Genomic DNA, 21,083 nt, shown 5'->3' with positions numbered 1-21,083 from the left:
TCAATTTATAAAAAGGAGAAAAGCTGTATCATTATCACTGACTGTTGGTGTTAAGCAACCAAAACTGTTCATCAAAGGGTTTCGGTGAATGAGTGGTGAATGCGAAATGAAACTGTGAACTAAGTTATGTTAAATAAAGCAGAAGAGAGAAGACAGTTTGGTCGTATCTGTTATTATTCCATAAACCGTAACATTTATTCTCGTTGTACGAAGCCTTTATAGATGATCGTTATGACAATTTGCTTTGAAGGGATCTCGTTACGAGTTAAGTTTTGGGGACCTGGTCAACAGGGGATAGTTCATAGATCCTAACTACTGCAGCTATTCTGGAATCAGGTGCTACCGTAACCGTTGTGTGTTTTCAATGGCTTAAGGTCATCATATCTCATGCTCTAAGATCGACGCGCCTTTCCTCTTGGTATAACGGTGTCTCACGGTAACCACGACAACGCCGACGGCGAAGGAAGATACGGTAGAATGCATTGTGTTTTCCAGTATCATTTTAACATTTGTCACTATCAGTCAATGCTGTTTGCATATGTGGTTAATGTGAGTTGAAAACTTTGAACAGACTTCATCAAAAAACACCATAGAAGCCTGGAAGAACAAAAATAGTGTGTAAACCCAAAATCATTTTGCATGTAAGAGACAGCAATATGGTGACTGAGGTACCCAGGCTAAAACTTTTACTACACAACTTCCGCAGTACGTAAGAAACAAAACCTTTTCAACAGCAGAAAGCAACTGCCAATACATCAGGCACAAGCAGTTCAAGTGAGCTGTTAAAATGGAGGCATTCCATGGCACGCACATTCTGCAGATCTAACAACGCAAAAGTTTTTTTTCATGTGTTTGCAACAAGTGTAAAATATATCAGATTAATGCATTATGAACAAGACACGCAAGGAAAGAAGTAGTCCAAGAGGAAATGGAACATGTCCATGGGAAACATTACGGAATGTCATGAATAACTTCATGGACAGCTGGAGGAATTTGTTTATTTCAAAGAACATCTTTGTACATCAGTCAGTTTTTAAAAAATTGGTTAGTTTTATGTTTCATATTTTATAACGATAAAAATAAAATGTAGTTTTATCTGATACCATAAAAATAAAATGTAGTTTTATATGATACCATAAAAATAAAATGTAGTTTTATATGATAACACAAAAATATCAGCTCTTTCAGCAGTCCACGAAGACATAAACTTGCATATAGTGAGCGAGAGAGAATTACATGTGTGACAATGGACTATTTTGTTTCTCAGATAATACACTCCTGGAAATTGAAATAAGAACACCGTGAATTCATTGTCCCAGGAAGGGGAAACTTTATTGACACATTCCTGGGGTCAGATACATCACATGATCACACTGACAGAACCACAGGCACATAGACACAGGCAACAGAGCATGCACAATGTCGGCACTAGTACAGTGTATATCCACCTTTCGCAGCAATGCAGGCTGCTATTCTCCCATGGAGACGATCGTAGAGATGTTGGATGTAGTCCTGTGGAACGGCTTGCCATGCCATTTCCACCTGGCGCCTCAGTTGGACCAGCGTTCGTGCTGGACGTGCAGACCGCGTGAGACGACGCTTCATCCAGTCCCAAGCATGCTCAATGGGGGACAGATCCGGAGATCTTGCTTGCCAGGGTAGTTGACTTACACCTTCTAGAGCACGTTGGGTGGCACGGGATACATGCGGACGTGCATTGTCCTGTTGGAACAGGAAGTTCCCTTGCCGGTCTAGGAATGGTAGAACGATGGGTTCGATGACGGTTTGGATGTACCGTGCACTATTCAGTGTCCCCTCGACGATCACCAGTGGTGTACGGCCAGTGTAGGAGATCGCTCCCCACACCATGATGCCGGGTGTTGGCCCTGTGTGCCTCGGTCGTATGCAGTCCTGATTGTGGCGCTCACCTGCACGGCACCAAACACGCATACGACCATCATTGGCACCAAGGCAGAAGCGACTCTCATCGCTGAAGACGACACGTCTCCATTCGTCCCTCCATTCACGCCTGTCGCGACACCACTGGAGGCGGGCTGCACGATGTTGGGGCGTGAGCGGAAGACGGCCTAACGGTGTGCGGGACCGTAGCCCAGCTTCATGGAGACGGTTGCGAATGGTCCTCGCTGATACCCCAGGAGCAACAGTGTCCCTAATTTGCTGGGAAGTGGCGGTGCGGTCCCCTACGGCACTGCGGAGGATCCTACGGTCTTGGCGTGCATCCGTGCGTCGCTGCGGTCCGGTCCCAGGTCGACAGGCACGTGCACCTTCCGCCGACCACTGGCGACAACATCGTTGTACTGTGGAGACCTCACGCCCCACGTGTTGAGCAATTCGGCGGTACGTCCACCCGGCCTCCCGCATGCCCACTATACGCCCTCGCTCAAAGTCCGTCAACTGCACATACGGTTCACGTCCACGCTGTCGCGGCATGCTACCAGTGTTAAAGACTGCGATGGAGCTCCCTATGCCACGGCAAACTGGCTGACACTGACGGCGGCGGTGCACAAATGCTGCGCAGCTAGCGCCATTCGACGGCCAACACCGCGGTTCCTGGTGTGTCCGCTGTGCCGTGCGTGTGATCATTGCTTGTACAGCCCTCTCGCAGTGTCCGGAGCAAGTATGGTGGGTCTGACACACCGGTGTCAATGTGTTCTTTTTTCCATTTCCAGGAGTGTATAAATACACATCGGAAGTACGTCTACACGACTAATCTGTGATTTACATTTAAATGCTTGGTGGAGGGTTCATCGCACCACCTTCAGACTATTTCTTTACTGTTCCACACTCAGGAAAAATGTAGGTAAAACGAATAAATAAATATTCCCGTGTGAGCTCTGATTCCTCTTATTTTATCACTATGACCATTTCTCCCTGTGCTGTTGGGCATCAAAAAAATATTTTGCATTTCGAAGAGAAAAATGGTGATTGAAATTCTTTGAAAAGATCTCTCCACAATAAGAATTGCCTTCCATTCAATGACTGCCACCCCAACTTGAGTATCATACCCGTGACACTTCCCTCCTCCCTTATTTCACGATAACACAAAATGAGCAGCTCTCCTTTGGACTGTCAGTGCTATCTGGTAAGCATCCTGTATCAACCAGCAAGACTCCAGAAGAGGAAAGATAAGCATAGTGCAGGCACTCTCTTTAGCACACCTGTTGCACACTCTTAAGTGTTCTGCCAATAAAACACACTCTTTGGTTCACCTGCCCACAATGTTATCTATGTAACTGATCTTCCATTTTATGTTGTTCATAGCAGTAATTCCTATGTATTTAGTTGAACAGACAGTGTTTAGATTTGCGTGATTTATTGTGTAACCGAAATTTAGCATACTCCTTTTTGTCCGCAAGTGGATAACCTCACATTTTTCATTATTTAGAGTCAACTGCCACTTTTTGCTCCACGCAGGTATCTTGTCTAAATCACTTTGCAATAAGTTGTAACCTTCTGATTTTACTAGATGGTAAACGATAGCATCATCTGCAAACAATCTAGGAGCGTTGCTCAGATTGTCTACTAAATCATTTGTGTAGATTGGGAGCAGCAGAGCACCTGTAACACTTCAGTGAAGAATGTCAGGTTTTAGTCTATTATTTTTCATCATTTACTATTAATTGCGACTTTTTTGACATGAAATCACAAATGTAGTTGCACACTGAGACAATACTCCATAGAAACACAATTTGGTTTGAAGTTGATTGTGAGAAATGGTGTGAAAAGCTCTCTGAAAATCTACAGATATACAATTAATTTGAGATCCCCCGTCAATGACACTCATTATTTCACATGAATAAAGAGCTAGTTGTGTTCCACAGAAACGATATTTCCTAGACCCTGCTAGCTGTGTGTGAACAGATCATTTTCTTCGAGGTAATTCATAACATTTGACAACAGTTCTAAAATAATACTGTAAATCACTGTCAGTGATGTGGGCCTGCAGCTTAGCAGATTACTTCAGTTTCCTTTCTTGAGTACTGGTGTGACTTGTGCAATTTTCCAGTCTTGAGGTACAGATCTTTCATTGACCAAGTGGGTGTAAGAATTTTTGTCAAGAATGCAGCTAATATTTCAGCATAGTCTTAAAGGTAGCTAACTGATGTACTATCTGGACCAGAAGACTTGCTTTGGTTAAGCAATTTCAGCTGCTTTGCTATACCGAAGATATCTAACTGCTAAGTTACTCATGTTGGCAGCTGTTCTTGATTCAAATTCTGAAAAATTTACTTTATCTTTTTTGGTGAAGGAATTTAAAAAATCTGTGATTATCATCATTCTAAGAAAATCTGCAGTGGCACCCATGATTGTAGTCTGGCTCCTAATCATGTTGTAATGCAGCACCTTATGTCTGTCATTTATACACTATGTGATCAAAAGTATCCGCACCCCCCCAAAAACATACGTTTTTCATATTAGGTGTATTGTGCTGCCACCTACTGCTAGGTACTCAATATCAGAGACCTCAGTAGTCATTTGACATCGTGAGAGAGCAGAATGGGGCGCTCCGGAACTCATGGACTTTGAACCTGGTCAGGTTATTGGGTGTCACTTGTGTCATACATCTGTACCCAAGATTTTTGCAGCCCTTGACATCCCTAGGTTCACCATTTCCGATGTGACAGTGAATTGGAAACGTGAAGTGACATGTACAGCACAAAAGCATTCAGGCCAACGTCATCGGTTTACTGACAGAGACCGTTGACCGTTAAAGAGGGTCATAATGGGTAATAGGCAGACATCTATCTAGACCATCACGAAGGAATTCCAAACTGCATCAGGATCCATTGCAAGTACTATGACAGTTATGAGGGAGGTGAGAAAACTTGGATTTCTTGGTCAAGTGGCTGCTCGTAAGCCACGCATTACACCGGGTAAAAGCTAAACGATGCCACACTCGGTGTAAGAAGTGTAAACATTGGACAATTGAACAGTGGAAAAAACATTGTGTGGAGTAATGAATCACGATACACAATGTGACGACCCGATGGCAGGGTGTGGGTATGGCGAACGCCCGGTGAATGTCATCTGCCATTGTGTGTAGTGCCAACAGTAAAATTCGGAAGCGGTGGTGTTACGGGGTGGCCGTGTTTTTCGTGGTAGGGGCTTGTACCCCTCATTGTTTTCCTTGGCACTATCACAGCACAGGCCTACATTGATGTTTTAAGCACCTTCTCGCTTCCCACGGTTGAAGAGCAATTCGGGGGATGGCGACTGCATCTTTCAACACGATCGAGCAACCTGTTCATAATGCACGGCCTGTGGCTGAGTGGTTACATGACAATAACATCCCTGTAATGGACTGGCCTGCACAGAGTCATGACCAGAATCCTACAAATACCTTAGGGATGTTTTGGAACATTGACATTAATACCTCTCCACTGTGCAGCACTTCGTGAAGAATAGGCTGCCATTCCCCACGAAACCTTCCTGCGAGTGGAAGCTGTCATCAAGGCTAAGGGTGGGCCAACACCATACTGAATTCCAGCATTACCGATGGAGAGTTCCACAAACTTTTTAAGTCATTTTCAGCCAGGTGTCCGTAGACTTCTGATCACATACTGTAGCTGGGGTTTCACTTGCCTTTTACATACATGAGGTGGACAGAAATATGGAAACACCACAAACACGACACACATTTCCATGCCTAATAAGCTGTAGGAAAACTGTGGGCATTCAAAACATATTCCAGTCATATCTGAACGAATAAATCGAGGTCCTGTATGATTTTCCAGATTATCTTATACCAATCGCCCTGTAAAACAGAGGTAAGTTTAGGTACTGACGGTAGAGGCAGACAGTGATCACACACCATTCTTTCCAAAGCAGACCACAAAGGATACGCAATATCGGGATCCATTCACTGTGGTGGCGAGTATATATGCGACAATTCATCCTCGTGCTCACAAAACTAGTCCTGGACGATGCAAGCTGTGCGAAGAGGGGCCCTGTCATCTCAACACAACATCGCAATTGTGTTGTTGTTGTTGTGGTCTTCAGTCCTGAGACTGGTCTGACGCAGCTCTCCATGCTACTCTATCCTGTGCAAGCTTTTTCATCTCCCAGTACCTACTGCAACCTACATCCTTCTGAATCTGCTTAGTGTATTCATCTCTTGGTCTCCCTCTACGATTTTTACCCTCCACGCTGCCCTCCAATACTAAATTGGTGATCCCTTGATGCCTCAGAACATGTCCTACCAACCGATCCCTTCTTCTGGTCAAGTTGTGCCACAAACTTCTCTTCTCCCCAATCCTGTTCAATACTTCCTCATTAGTTATGTGATCTACCCATCTAATCTTCAGCATTCTTCTGTAGCACCACATTTCAAAAGCTTCTATTCTCTTCTTGTCCAAACTATTTATCGTCCATGTTTCACTTCCATACATGGCTACACTCCATACGAATACTTTCAGAAATGACTTCCTGACACTTAAATCAATACTGGATGTTAACAAATTTCTCTTCTTCAGAAACGCTTTCCTTGCCATTGCCAGCCTACATTTTATATCCTCTCTACTTCGACCATCATCAGTTATTTTGCTCCCCAAATAGCAAAACTCCTTTACTACTTTAAGTGCCTCATTTCCTAATCTAATTCCCTCAGCATCACCCGACTTAATTAGACTACATTCCATTATCCTTGTTTTGCTTTTGTTGATGTTAATCTTATATCCTCCTTTCAAGACACTGTCCATTCCATTCAACTGCTCTTCCAAGTCCTTTGCTGTCTCTGACAGAATTACAATGTCATCGGCGAACCTCAAAGTTTTTATTTCTTCTCCATGAATTTTAATACCTACTCCGAATTTTTCTTTTGTTTCCTTTACTGCTTGCTCAATATACAGATTGAACAACATCGGGGAGAGGCTACAACCCTGTCTTACTCCCTTCCCAACCACTGCTTCCCTTTCATGTCCCTCGACTCTTATAACTGCCATCTGGTTTCTGTACAAATTGTAAATAGCCTTTCGCTCCCTGTATTTTACCCCTGCCACCTTTAGAATTTGAAAGAGAGTATTCCAGTCAACATTGTCAAAAGCTTTCTCTAAGTCTACAAATGCTAGAAACGTAGGTTTGCCTTTCCTTAATCTTTCTTCTAAGATAAGTCGTAAGGTCAGTATTGCCTCACGTGTTCCAGTGTTTCTACGGAATCCAAACTGATCTTCCCCGAGGTTGGCTTCTACTAGTTTTTCCATTCGTCTGTAAAGAATTCGTGTTAGTATTTTGCAGCTGTGACTTATTAAGCTGATAGTTCGGTAATTTTCACATCTGTCAACACCTGCTTTCTTTGGGATTGGAATTATTATATTCTTCTTGAAGTCTGAGGGTATTTCGCCTGTTTCATACATCTTGCTCACCAGATGGTAGAGTTTTGTCAGGACTGGCTCTCCCAAGGCCGTCAGTAGTTCCAATGGAATGTTGTCTACTCCAGGGGCCTTGTTTCGACTCAGGTCTTTCAGTGCTCTGTCAAACTCTTCACGCAGTATCATATCTCCCATTTCATCTTCATCTACATCCTCTTCCATTTCCATAATATTGTCCTCAAGTACATCGCCCTTGTATAGACCCTCTATATACTCCTTCCACCTTTCTGCTTTCCCTTCTTTGCTTAGAACTGGGTTTCCATCTGAGCTCTTGATATTCATACAAGTCGTTCTCTTATCTCCAAAGGTCTCTTTAATTTTCCTGTAGGCGGTATCTATCTTACCCCCAGTGAGATAGGCCTCTACGTCCTTACATTTGTCCTCTAGCCATCCCTGCTTAGCCATTTTGCACTTCCTGTCGATCTCATTTTTGAGATGTTTGTATTCCTTTTTGCCTGTTTCACTTACTGCATTTTTATATTTTCTCCTTTCATCAATTAAATTCAATATTTCTTCTGTTACCCAAGGATTTCTACTAGCCCTAGTCTTTTTACCTACATGATCCTCTGCTCCCTTCACTACTTCATCCCTCAAAGCTACCTATTCTTCTTCTACTGTATTTATTTCCCCCATTCCTGTAAATTGTTTCCTTATGCTCTCCCTGAATCTCTGTACAACCTCTGGTTCTTTTAGTTTATCCAGGTCCCATCTCCTTAAATTCCCACCTTTTTGCAGTTTCTTCAGTTTTAATCTACAGGTCATAACCAATAGATTGTGGTCTGAGTCCACATCTGCCCCTGGAAATGTCTTACAATTTAAAACCTGGTTCCTAAATCTCTGTCTTACCATTATATAATCTATCTGATACCTTTTAGTATCTCCAGGGTTCTTCCATGTATACAACCTTCTTTCATGATTCTTAAACCAAGTGTTAGCTATGATTATGTTGTGCTCTGTGCAAAATTCTACCAGGCGGCTTCCTCTTTCATTTCTGTCCCCCAATCCATATTCACCTACTATGTTTCCTTCTCTCCCTTTTCCTACACTCGAATTCCAGTCACCCATGACTATTAAATTTTCGTCTCCCTTCACAATCTGAATAATTTCTTTTATTTCATCATACATTTCTTCAATTTCTTCGTCATCTGCAGAGCTAGTTGGCATATAAACTTGTACTACTGTAGTAGGTGTGGGCTTCGTATCTATCTTGGCCACAATAATGCGTTCACTATGCTGTTTGTAGTAGCTTACCCGCATTCCTATTTTCCTATTCATTATTAAACCTACTCCTGCATTACCCCTATTTGATTTTGTGTTTATAACCCTGTAGTCACCTGACCAGAAGTCTTGTTCCTCCTACCACCGAACTTCACTAATTCCCACTATATCTAACTTCAACCTATCCATTTCCCTTTTTAAATTTTCTAACCTACCTGCCCGATTAAGGGATCTGACATTCCACGCTCCGATCCGTAGAACGCCAGTTTTCTTTCTCCTGATAACGACATCCTTTTGAGTAGTCCCCGCCCGGAGATCCGAATGGGGGACTATTTTACCTCCGGAATATTTTACCCAAGAGGACGCCATCATCATGTAATCATACAGTAAAGCTGCATGCCCTCGGGAAAAATTACGGCTGTAGTTTCCCCTTGCTTTCAGCCGTTCGCAGTACCAGCACAGCAAGGCCGTTTTGGTTATTGTTACAAGGCCAGATCAGTCAATCATCCAGACTGTTGCCCTTGCAACTACTGAAAAGGCTGCTGCCCCTCTTCAGGAACCACACGTTTGTCTGGCCTCTCAACAGATACCCCTCCGTTGTGGTTGCACCTACGGTACGGCTATCTGTATCGCTGAGGCACGCAAGCCTCCCCACCAACGGCAAGGTCCATGGTTCATGGGGGGGGGGGGGGGGGCAATTAGGAAACAAATACTATACCACGAGATGCACCAGATTAGCCAAAATGGTAAAATAAACCTCGGCAGTCACGCGACCTCGCAGATCACTTGTGAGGCCCATCGAATACTACAATATAGCTGCTCAATTATTAGCAAACCCCAAACACATTTTGCTCTTCGGGATTTAAACTTGAACAGAAATTGGAAACAGTGTGAAAGACTCACCAAAGCAAATTACTCCCTTCCTTTGCTGCATATCCCAAGTTTTATGGCTCCGGCACCATGTTTTTTCCTGTTATGGACATTTGCATCACTGATGGGAGGTTTTTGAATTCCAGCTTGCCCTGCGGTTCCCTGTTTTGAGAGCTCCCTTTACACTGTTTTGTCACTGACGGTGTTCACCAGTGCAACATTCAGTTCCGCGGTGCCTTTTGGATCTGTCGCCTCCTAATTTTCGTCACAGTCCTCTTTGGTGAATTTCTGTTACGTACACTTGACATACGAGGGGCGTTTGAAAAGTTCGTGCAAAGACAACATTTTTGTTCATTCCTCATTACTAGAAGGGCATTCTGTTAGCAAAAAGGTGAATGGCCTTTCAGATCATGAGGCACAAATTTTAACTCTAAAAGATTTTTGTGCCACAAGACGTGTTAAATATAGTCATCAGCTGTTTAGGAAAGCTGATCCAGATGCTGTAGAGACCTTTGTAAACCTTATCAAGGAACAAGAGTGGCAAGATGTTTATAGCGCTGATACAGTAGACGATAAACATAATGCTTTTCTCTAGATTTTTCTTGTGCTCTTTGAAAGTTGCTTTCCGTTAGAACGTTCAAAACAGGGTACTAGCACAAACAGGCAGCCTGGGTGGCTGACTAGAGGGATAAGAATATCTTGTAGAACAAAGTGGCAATTATATCAAAACATTAGAAACAGTCAAAATCTAAATGCAGCAGCCCATTACAAACTGTATTGTAAGGTGCTTAAAAAAGTTATTAGGAAGGCAAAAAGTATGTGGTATGCAGATAGAATAGCGAAGTCTCAGGATAAAATTAAAACCACATGGTCAGTCATAAAGGAAGTGGCTGGTCTGCAGAGACAGGTCGAGGATATAGAATCGGTGCGTAGTGGGAATGTCTGTGTTACTGATAAGTCACATATGTGTACAGTATTTAATAATCACTTTCTGAATATAGCAGGAGAACTAAATAGAAACCTAGTCCCAACAGGGAATCATATAGCGCTCGTAGAAAAAAGTGTTCCGAGACTGTTACCTGAAATTCTCCCCCATGATACTGACAAGAGGGAGATTGAGTTAATAATTAAAGCACTAAATACCAAGAACTCTCATGGATATGACGGGGTATCTAGCAGAATACTGAAGTATTGTTCTATGTATGTTAGCCCAGTACTTAGCCATATCTGTAACTTTTCCTTTAGGAGTGGTCGGTTTCCTGACCGATTAAAGTACTCGGTAGTGAAGCCACTTTATAAAAAGGGAGACATTGATAATGTTGACAATTTTAGACCTATTTCTATGCCAACGGTGTTTGCTAAAGTTATCGAGAAGGTTGTATATACAAGGTTACTGGAGCATTTAAATTAACATAATTTGCTGTCAAATGTTCAGTTTGGTTTTAGAAATGGTTTAACAACTGAAAATGCAATATTCTCTTTTCTCTGTGAGGTTTTGGACGGATTAAATAAAAGGTTGCGAACACTAGGTGTTTTCTTTGATTTAACGAAGGCTTTTGACTGTGCTGACCACAAAATATTACTGCTGAAGTTGGGCCATTATGGAGTAAGGGGAGTAGCTTACAATTGGTTCGCCTCTTACTTTAAGAACAGAAAGCAGAAGGTAATTCTCTGCAATATTGAGAGTGGTGGTGATGTTAAGTCCCTATGGGGCACTGTTAAATGGGGCGTTCCCCAAGGGTCGGTGCTGGGGCCACTGCTGTTTGTTATTTATATAAATGATATGCCTTCTAGTATTACAGGTGATTCTAAAATATTTCTGTTTGCTGACGACACCAGCTTGGTAGTGAAGGATCTTGTGTGTAATATTGAAACAGTATCAAATAATGTAGTTCATGAAATAAGAACATGGCTTGTGGAAAATAATTTGATGCTAAATCACAGTAAGACTTAGTTTTTACAGTTTCTAACTCACAATTCAACAACAGCAGATATTTTGATCAGACAGAATGGCCATGTTATAAGCGAGACGAAACAGTTCAAGTTCCTAGGCGTACGGATAGATAGTAAGCTGTTGTGGAAAGCCCATGTTCAGGATCTTGTTCAGAAACTAAATGCCGCTTTATTTACCATTAGAACAGTATCTGAAATAAGTGACATTTCAACATGAAAAGAAGTCTACTTCAGATATTTTCATACGCTTATGTCATATGGTATTATTTTTTGGGGTAATTCTTCTGATTCAAAAAGGGTATTTTTGGCTCAAAAACGGGCTGTTCGAGCTATGTGTGCTGTAAGTTCGAAAACCTCTTGTCGACCCCTATTCAATAGTCTGGGAATTTTGACATTGCCCTCACAGTATATATTTTCTTTAATGTCGTTTGTTGTTAGCAATATTAGCCTATTCCCAAGAGTTAGCAGCTTTCACTCAGTTAATACTAGGCAGAAATCAAATCTGCATGTGGAATGCACTTCCTTGACTCTTGTGCAGAAAGGAGTGCAGTATTCTGCTGCAGCCATTTTCAATAAGCTACCACAAGAACTCAAAAATCTTAGCAGAAGCCCAAACTCTTTTAAGTCTAAACTGAAGAGTTTCCTCATGGCTCACTCCTATTCTGTCGAGGAGCTCCTGGAAGAGCTAAAAAATTAAGCAAATTCCAGTGTTACATTGTTGATTTTCTTTATTGAAACTTACGACTTGTCACCTGAATATGTTTTTTTTATATTTCATTTTATCTGTTTCTACTATCGTGTTATAATTTCATGTATTGACTTGTTCCATGACCATGGAGACTTCTCCTTAATTTGGTCCCACGGAACAAAAATGTCCGAGAGGTGGCACCACCGGCGCGTATCGAGGTCATGTTTAGTTAGTAGCATCTTTGGAAAGAACGCACACCAAGTTTCAGCCATATTCATCTCTTTCTTTGTGTTTGGCATTGGTGTGAATCAAGGAAGTCAAATGATTGTCAAAAAACGGATGAAAAAGAATTTCGTGTGGGATTAAACATTACTTCATGAAAGGCAAAACGCCTCAGGGGACTAAAGAGAAGCTCGATGAACATTACGGTGACTCTCCACCTTCGATTAGAACAATTTATAAGTGGTTTCTAAATTTTCGGAGTGGCCATATGGGCACAAGTGATGCTGAACGCTCTGGATGCCCTGTGGAGGTTACAACTCCAGAAATCAATGATAAAATCCACGATATGGCGATGGATGACAGAAGAGTTAAGGTGCGTGAGATTGGTAGTGCTGTGGGCATCTCGAATGAACGAGTACATATTATTTTGCATAAACATTACGGCATGAGAAAGCTATCTGCAAGATGGGTTCCGCGATTGCTCACGCTTGACCAAAAACCGAATCGTGTAAAGTGTTGCGAGGATGGTTTGCAGCTGTTCAGGAAAGATATGCAGGACTTAAAGCATCTTTTCGTCATTGTGGATGAAACCTGGATACATTACTATACTCCTGAGACCAAACAACAATCTAAACAATGGGTTACCAAGGGAGAATCTGCACTAAAAAAGGTGAAGACCAGTCCTTCTGCCAGAAAGGTTATGCCGACTGTTCAGATTCACAAGGGATAATCCTCATTGACTCTCTGGAAAAGGGTAAAACTATTACAGGTCCATATTATTCATCGTTACTGGCCCCTTTGAAAATCAAGCTGCAAGAAAAACACCGGCAACTGGACCACAAGTAAGTCATTTTCCATCACGACAATGCACCAGCACACACCTCAGCAGTTGTGGTCGCAAAATTAATGGAAATAGGATTCCAACACGTTTCACATCCCACCTATTCTCCAGACTTGGCTCCCTTGAACTTCTATTTGTTCCCCAATTTGAAGAAATGGCTGGTGGGACGAAGATTTTATTCAAACGTGGAGGTGATTGCAGCAACTAATAGCTATTTTGCAGACTTGGGCAATTCCTATTATTCGGAAGGGATCAACAAATTAGAACAGCGTTTGACGAAGTGTGTAAGTCTAAAAGGAGACTACGTCAAAAAATAAAAAAAGTTTACCCCAAACACGTAAGTAGTTTTTATTTTTGCACGGACTTTTCAAATGCCCCTCGTACACTTTCACCCTCCTCCTGATTTAGCAGATTGACAATTATCTGCTTTCCTGATATGCAGCATAAATCTTTCATATAGCGCCTCTTGAAATACCGAACACTTTGGCTACTTTGGTCAGGAAAACAACCACCATGCGGACACCAACAATTTTCCCATGTGCAAATTCACTTAGCTGCAACGTAATGCAATCACTACTACAGACATTGTTTTGCCCACGACTGACACTTGCAACATATTGAGAACATTGTTTGCAGTCGAATACAATAGTGCAACCTGCAGGCTTGGCTAGTACATGCTTTTGTATTTTACTGTTTCCATACCTTCTGTCCAACCCCTGTAACTCTGCTTTAGTGGCACTATCGTCGGTAACATTAATGTAGCTACCACACTACGAAGGTATTGATCGTGTCTTGCCACTGGTGTACTTTACACATGAGCAGCATCTCTCTGGATTTCCTTTCAAATTTTGAGGCAGTTTGATTGCAGAAACTGTTAAAAATGTCTGGCACCGAAGTCCACGCTAAATTTTGAGCTTCTTCAGAACATCGCAAATACAGCTCAATTAGAAAGCTGACATTTTGGTCGAATCTCGTGATGGAAGAGGGCAGTGGGATATGGCGTCAAACATCTCACCTGTATGAAACTTCCTGGCAGATTAAAACTGTGTGCCCGACCGAGACTCGAACTCGGGACCTTTGCCTTTCGCGGGCAAGTGCTCTACCATCTGAGCTACCGAAGCATGACTCATGCCCGGTACTCACAGCTTTTTTTAATCTGCCAGGAAGTTTCATATCAGCGCACACTCCATTGCAGAGTGAAAATCTCATTCTATCTCACCTGTATCATTGCTTCCCTCTATGCTTCAGAGAAGTGTCCCGAGGGTACCAGTTTCAATAAAAGGACTTTCCGTCAACGTCTCATTTGCGTGGCCAATTCCAGTGTGCGTGGCCCTTCACACAGTCAGCCTTCAAGTCTACAATTTGCCACAAATACATCATTTGAATAGTTTCAGCTCAGGATGTGCGAGTTTATGCTTCTTGAGGTGAGCAGATTTCACGAAGGACTTACGACACACACCACATTTGTGTTTCTTAATATCAGTGTGTGTCAATGAATGTCTCTTCAGACTGGCAGGTGTACGGAAAGCTTTGTGACACAAATCACATTTGTGTGGCCTCACCGCACAATGTACCAACAAATGTTGCTTGAGATGAATGCGCCTAGCAAAGGATTTGCTACACACGTCACACTTGTGTAGCTTCACTTCAGCATGGATTAGCGCGTGGCCCCTCATATCGGAGGCCCTAGCAAACAATCTGCCACAAACCTCACATTTGTGTGGCTTAATAGGAGAATGTACTACTGTGTGTCGCTTCAGGCAGGAAATCGTACGAAAGGTTTCATTACATACGTCACACTTGTGCGCTTTCACATCTGAATGGATTAGTGCGTGGCTCTTCACGCCATCAGCTCTAGCAAACGATTTGCCACAAACCTCACATTTGTACGGCTTAATATCAAAGTGTACAGCTGCAGGGTGCCTCAGATTGGAACTCGTACGAAAGGATTTGCTACATACACCACATCTGTATGGCTTAACCCCAGAATGGGCTTGTGTGTGATACTTCAGATATGTGGCAGTAAGAAACGATTTGCCACAAACAACACATTTGTGAGGATTTACTCACACATCAGAATGAACTGCTCTGTGGATCTTCAACTGGGTAGCTGTACGAAACTATTTACTACACACAACACATTTGTGTCGCTTTGCGCCGTGCACCTCTTTATGTGTCTTGAGACATTCGGCAGTAGCATAGCATTTAGAACACACGTCACATTGGTACGGTTTCAGCTCACAATGCAAATACTTGTGTCGCCTCAAATATTGAGCTCTAGCAAAGAATTTAGAACATATATCACATTTGTGCGGTGTTACTTCAGAATGATTCACTGCGTGGATCTTTAGATTGGTAGCAGTACTAAATGACTTGCCACAAAGCTCACATTTGTGTGGCTTTACAACACAGTGTACTGCTTCGTGGGTCTTCAGCTGTGTAGCTGTACGAAAGAACTTGCCACAAACATTACACTTGTGTGGCTTCACTCCAGAATGGATTAGGGTATGGCACTTCAGGTGCTGAGCCCTAGTAAACAATCTGCCACAAACATCACATTTATGTGGCCTCATCCCAGAATGAACAAATTTGTGGCACTTTAGGCGTCCAGCTGTGCAGAAGGATTTGCTACAGATCTCACATTTGTATGGCTTCACTCCAGAATGCTCAGTAATATGATATTTCAGATAATTAGCAGTTGAAAATGATTTGCCACATATGTGGCATTTGCGTGACTCGACTCTACAATGTGCTTGTTTGTGGGCCTTGAAATAACTAGGTTTAACAAATGATTTGCCACAGTCGTAACATTTGTAAGGTTTCCCCGCAGAATGCCTTAATCCATTCTCCTGCACCCTCAAATGTCTTCTCAGGGTGACACGAGTTTTATACACGTGACCGCAACATCTACAAACATGTGAAGGTGGCTCTGCACCATCAATGTGGATGAATACATGCTTTATAAGCTCGTATTTCGATGAAAACTTCTGCCGACACGAACTGCAGGTGAATACACACCATTCACCTTGTGGTGATCTGTTCTTATCTGTATTTATGGCACTGTCCTTTTTTGAGATAATCTGTTGGGGTCGAATGCCGCAACTGAGAGTGGGTGTCGAGGTCTCCGGGTCCGTCTCCGGCTTACCGTGTATCAGTTTTTGAAGAACATTTCCTCGTGAAGTGCTGGGGAATTTTTCCATAATCTGGCTGGACCTGAAGCATCAAAAGAAAAACAATCAAAATTAAACATGTAGCACATACAAAAAATGAGCTATACATTGTTAACATCACTCACAAAATATTTTGAAACAATATGCAAGTTTCCATTAAAAAAAGATTTATTAACTTCACTGAACTGTAAATATACCGCAAAAAGCTATAATAGTCGTGGCAAGAAAACTGGAGATGTTAACTGTAGTAAAATTCAAACACTAGGTTGTACATTGGGTGCCAACATTGTATATTTATATTTGAAACCACAGACAAAAGCCATTACTCAAGGACTAAATAAAAATTATAGCTCACCTCAACCTAAAGGTTGGTTTGAATACTGGAGTGGTTCCTGAGAAAGGATCACATCACATGTGGTAGGCATTCGTTTTCTCCCTAGCTCTGAAATGAACTACAGCCAGCTGTAGGAAGACCGAAATTTCAGTGTGAACTCCACACCATGTTGAGGGTTGGAATTTTCCACATTAGCAAATGACTGCCCAAAATGATGGAATAGTTCAGTGACAGAAAATCTTAGAAATGACTGGGGACTGCACTTCGAATCTTTTCAGTTCGAGCCTGGCACACGCAGAACACCGAGTATAAAACTATACGTAGCAATGGATGATGAGATTCTTCTCCTTTATCTAGTGTCTTTTTCAGACTTACATTTGTAGGAAACATCCCAGAATTAATTAATTCACTCATTCATAATATTCCTATGTACTATGAGAGAAAGGAGTCTCTAATGATATACATTAACAAAGGGAAGGGGCTAATGCAATTGTACACTGTGCTCTGTATTAACAATTTATTGGTGCTTATGTAGGATAATATGATAAAAACGATCAATTCCACTAATTTGAGAAAAAAGGCTGCTGTATTTTAAGTTATAATAAGTGATTGCTCTTTATTTACTGCTGCTTGCTCAATATTTCCAGATTACATTTATACCTTCCACAGCATACCAGTTATCTTTATCCTGTGAGAGTAGAGGTCTGTTTGGAATAGATTCTGTTAATAACACTGTTGAAAGGTGTTTTTATATCTAGATGTGCAAAAATGAACTGGAGCAATAATAAATGATTTTAAAATGGCAAAGCTTCTAGATAATCTAAATTATTTATTTACATTGCAGAGATGCTGAGTCGTAGATAGGCACAAGAAAAAGACTTTGACAATTAAAGCTTTCGGCCATTGGCCTTCGTCAATATACGAGCGCGCCCACACACACACACACACAACTGCTGTCTCGGCCAAATGAAACCACCATAATAATATTGTACATTCCATTGGATTTTCCATTGCTTGAAATGATTTATTTACATTTGTTTTAACCCATAGATGCTACTGAGAGGGTTCACTGGTATGTGGAAAGAGTCAAAAAGATACATTCTGTTGATGTGTAATCCAATGAAATGGTTTAACATTATGAAATTGTATTACATGACAGTGCTTATGTTAGTTATAAAATAAGCCAAAATATTAATTTTAAGTTGATAATGACTGGAATTAACAAAATATATGAGGTGACGTGGATAATCTTGTTCAGCCATGATACTCCATAGCATTTTTTCTATTCACATATGGAAAGCTTTCTCAAAATCCAAAAAAAGCGAGACATCCAAGAATTACAATTATGAACAACTTAAATTGGAAGGAACCAGTGCTGTTTTTCTGGGGGAACGCTGGGGGATGCGTACCCCTAAACTTTTTCTTCGACAAAATAATTTTTTTACCATACTGAGGACTTTGAAGAGTGCCAAAGATTTATTTCACGGACGTAAATTTTTTATTTTATTTTTTCGTGTTGGTAATTGCAATACGAACGATACCATTGCAGTTTTTGGTGGGAAAAGTGATGTCATTGACTGTTTCAAGCATTTCAAATCTGCGGCAACCGTTCTCGACAACTGAATCGCTGGCAGCCAGTTCGACAAGCATGTACTGCCCTCGCCCACTAATAGTGGGCGACGGCAGTGCTAAACAGGTATGCGTACACTCAAATGCCGAGCTACTGATAGATGTCTCTACAGTCCCGCTACCATGATGATGATGATGATGATGATGATGTCATGGCTAAAAGCAGACAGGTGGTATCCCATACTTCAGTTATAACTAATTTTTGCTGCATTATATCCAATGTCGGAGTACCCTCAAACTTTTTTTTATAAAAAGAGCACTGGAAGGAACACACAGAAAATGTTGTGGGAAAGGCTAACCAAAGACTACATTTTATTGGCAGGACACTTAGAAAATGTAACAGTTATACCAAAAAGACTGCCTACACTACAAATGTCATTCTCTTTTAGAATACTGGTACACGGTGTGGAATCCTTACCAGATAGGACTGACAGAGTACAAGTGGAATGATACAGGATTTTGGGTGGATGCCATTAAAACAAAGGCATTTCTTGCTGTGGCGGAATCTTATCAGGAAGTTTCAATCACCAACTTTCCCCTCCGAATGCGAAAATATTTTGTTGATGCCAACCTACATAGGGAAATATGATCATCATAATAATATAAGGGAAATCAGAGCTTGCACGTTGTACAGCACTGAAAAAATAAAGAATTATTGTGAAGGTGGTTCAAGGAACCCTCTGCCAGTGATTTGCATAGTATCCATGTCGATGTAGATGTAGGATTACCTACTGAACTCTCGTCTCTTTACTGTAACTTTCTGCAGTTTAAAAACAGTACTTTTAGATCGTGACACTAGACTAAACGTAATTTTACATGCAGATGACCTAACTATGACTACAGAGAATGGAGATGACCTGATCGAAGTCTGTAAGGTGTTGCAGATACCCTCCGATTACAACCTAACATTGTCGGTAGATAAAACGAAAGTGATGGCATTTCAGGGCAGATGACCAGTAACATTTAAAATATTCTTCAATAATAAAATAAACATTTAAAATATCTAGATGCAACATCACTTATAAATATAACCATAACGTCAACCAAAAATTAAATAAATTTATTTCCATATGTGGAACCATTGTTATAAGTTTGTAGAGTAAAGCCGGGAAAGATACCCAGCTGTAGTTCTACAAAACAATAGCTGTACGAACCCTCACTTATGTTTAGTTGGTTGGTTTGGAGAGTAAAGGGACCAAACACAGGGTCATCTTGCCACTTTTCCTCACGCAAACAGGTACTGGGTTAAAACCATTCTCAAAAGGAGTCAGGGAAAGTAAAAAGGCATAAAATAACAGGAAATCACAGTGAAAGAGAAAGCAAAAGAGGAAAACCAAAAGGGGAAAGTGTGCACTTAAAGGAAAAAAATGGTTCAAATGGCTCTGAGCACTATGGGACTTAACATCTGAGGTCATCAGTCCCCGAGAACTCAGAACTACTTAAACCTAACTAACCTAATGACATCACACACGTCCATGCCCGAGGCAGGATTCGAACCTGCGATCGTAGGGGTCTCGCGGTTCCAAACTGACGTGCTTAGAACCGCTTGGCCACACCGGCCGGCGAAAAAAATGGTGAAAGGTATTATAATAATATAGCAAATGGCCTCAGCTGATTGATCCCAAAAATAAAAAGGGATGAGCCGGCCACTCTGTAATACAGCAAAATCTCCAGCTGAAAAAGACAAGGCTAGAGAAACACAAAAAGGGAAAAGACGAACATAAAGATTCCTGACAGGTCTGAATACCTTCTACCAACTAAATTTCACAAGGTCCTATTCCAAATCCCCTGCCACTTTCCCTTATGTCGATCTCGTCCTCACCGAAGGTCAGCTACACACTTCCATCCACGTTTAACATACCAACAAACAACAGTACTTACGAACCTTCCTGGCAGATTAAAGCTCTGTGCCGGACCGAGACTCGAACTCAGGACCTTTGCCTTTCGCTGGCAAGTGCTCTACCAACTGAGCTACCCAAGCACAACTCACACCTGGTACTCACAGCTTTACTTCTGCCAGTACCTCGTCTCCTACCTTCCAAACTTTACAGAAGCTCTCCTGCGAACCTTGCAAGACTAGCACTCCTCAAAGAAAGGATATTATGGAGACATGGCTTAGCCACAGCCTGGGGGATGTTTCCAGAATGAGATTTTCACTCTGCAGCGGAGTGTGCACTGATATGAAACTTCCTGGCAGATCAAAACTGTGTGCCGGACTGAGACTTGAACTCGGGACCTTTGCCTTGCAGACTCTTTACAACAATACACCACCATTCTCACCTCAGCCTTAACTGCACTGCACACGATTACCCCAGCAGCCTAGTTATGAAGCATATTTCCTGGGCCATCACATCCAATCCTGGTACTGCTGATCCCTCCAAAAAACAACTTTGAAACACACCACTGGTCACTCGCAATTATCCTGATCTTGAATGTATTAATCAGCTACTTCGACAAGGCCACGACTTCCTCAAATCGTGCCCTGAAATGAGATCCCATTCCATCGGAAATTTTGCCCACCACACCTAGAGTAGCTTTCTGTTGCCCTCCCAATCTCCACAATATTCTTGTCAGACACTATGCTCCTTCTACAACCATCTCCCAATCCTATGGATCCTACACCTGTGAATGTCCCTGCTGTAAGTACTGCCCTATCCGCTCTCCTACCATCACCTATGCCAACCCTGCAATTGGCAATACATATTATGTAAATACTGTTCAGCCTAACTACCACCAAATTATCAGAGGGTATACACTGGCAACACACAAT

The 21,083-nt window shown here is 41.8% G+C and overlaps 1 protein-coding gene across 1 annotated transcript in view; it reads right to left on the bottom strand.

The window, feature by feature from the left end:
* Positions 1-577: 577 nt before the first annotated feature.
* LOC124553352 overlaps positions 578-21,083 on the bottom strand; it is a 179,998-nt gene continuing 159,492 nt past the window's right edge. The window contains exons 9-10 of the mRNA XM_047127226.1: positions 16,206-16,393; positions 578-597 (exon numbers count right to left, since the gene is read on the bottom strand). Of these exons, the coding sequence (XP_046983182.1) occupies positions 578-597; positions 16,206-16,393 (208 nt within the window). The remainder of the gene's footprint in view (positions 598-16,205; positions 16,394-21,083) is intronic.

The sequence above is a fragment of the Schistocerca americana genome, chromosome 11 (assembly GCF_021461395.2).
Source record: "Schistocerca americana isolate TAMUIC-IGC-003095 chromosome 11, iqSchAmer2.1, whole genome shotgun sequence".
Taxonomy (NCBI): Eukaryota; Metazoa; Arthropoda; class Insecta; order Orthoptera; family Acrididae; genus Schistocerca; species Schistocerca americana.
This window is presented reverse-complemented; position numbering and strand designations above follow the sequence as displayed.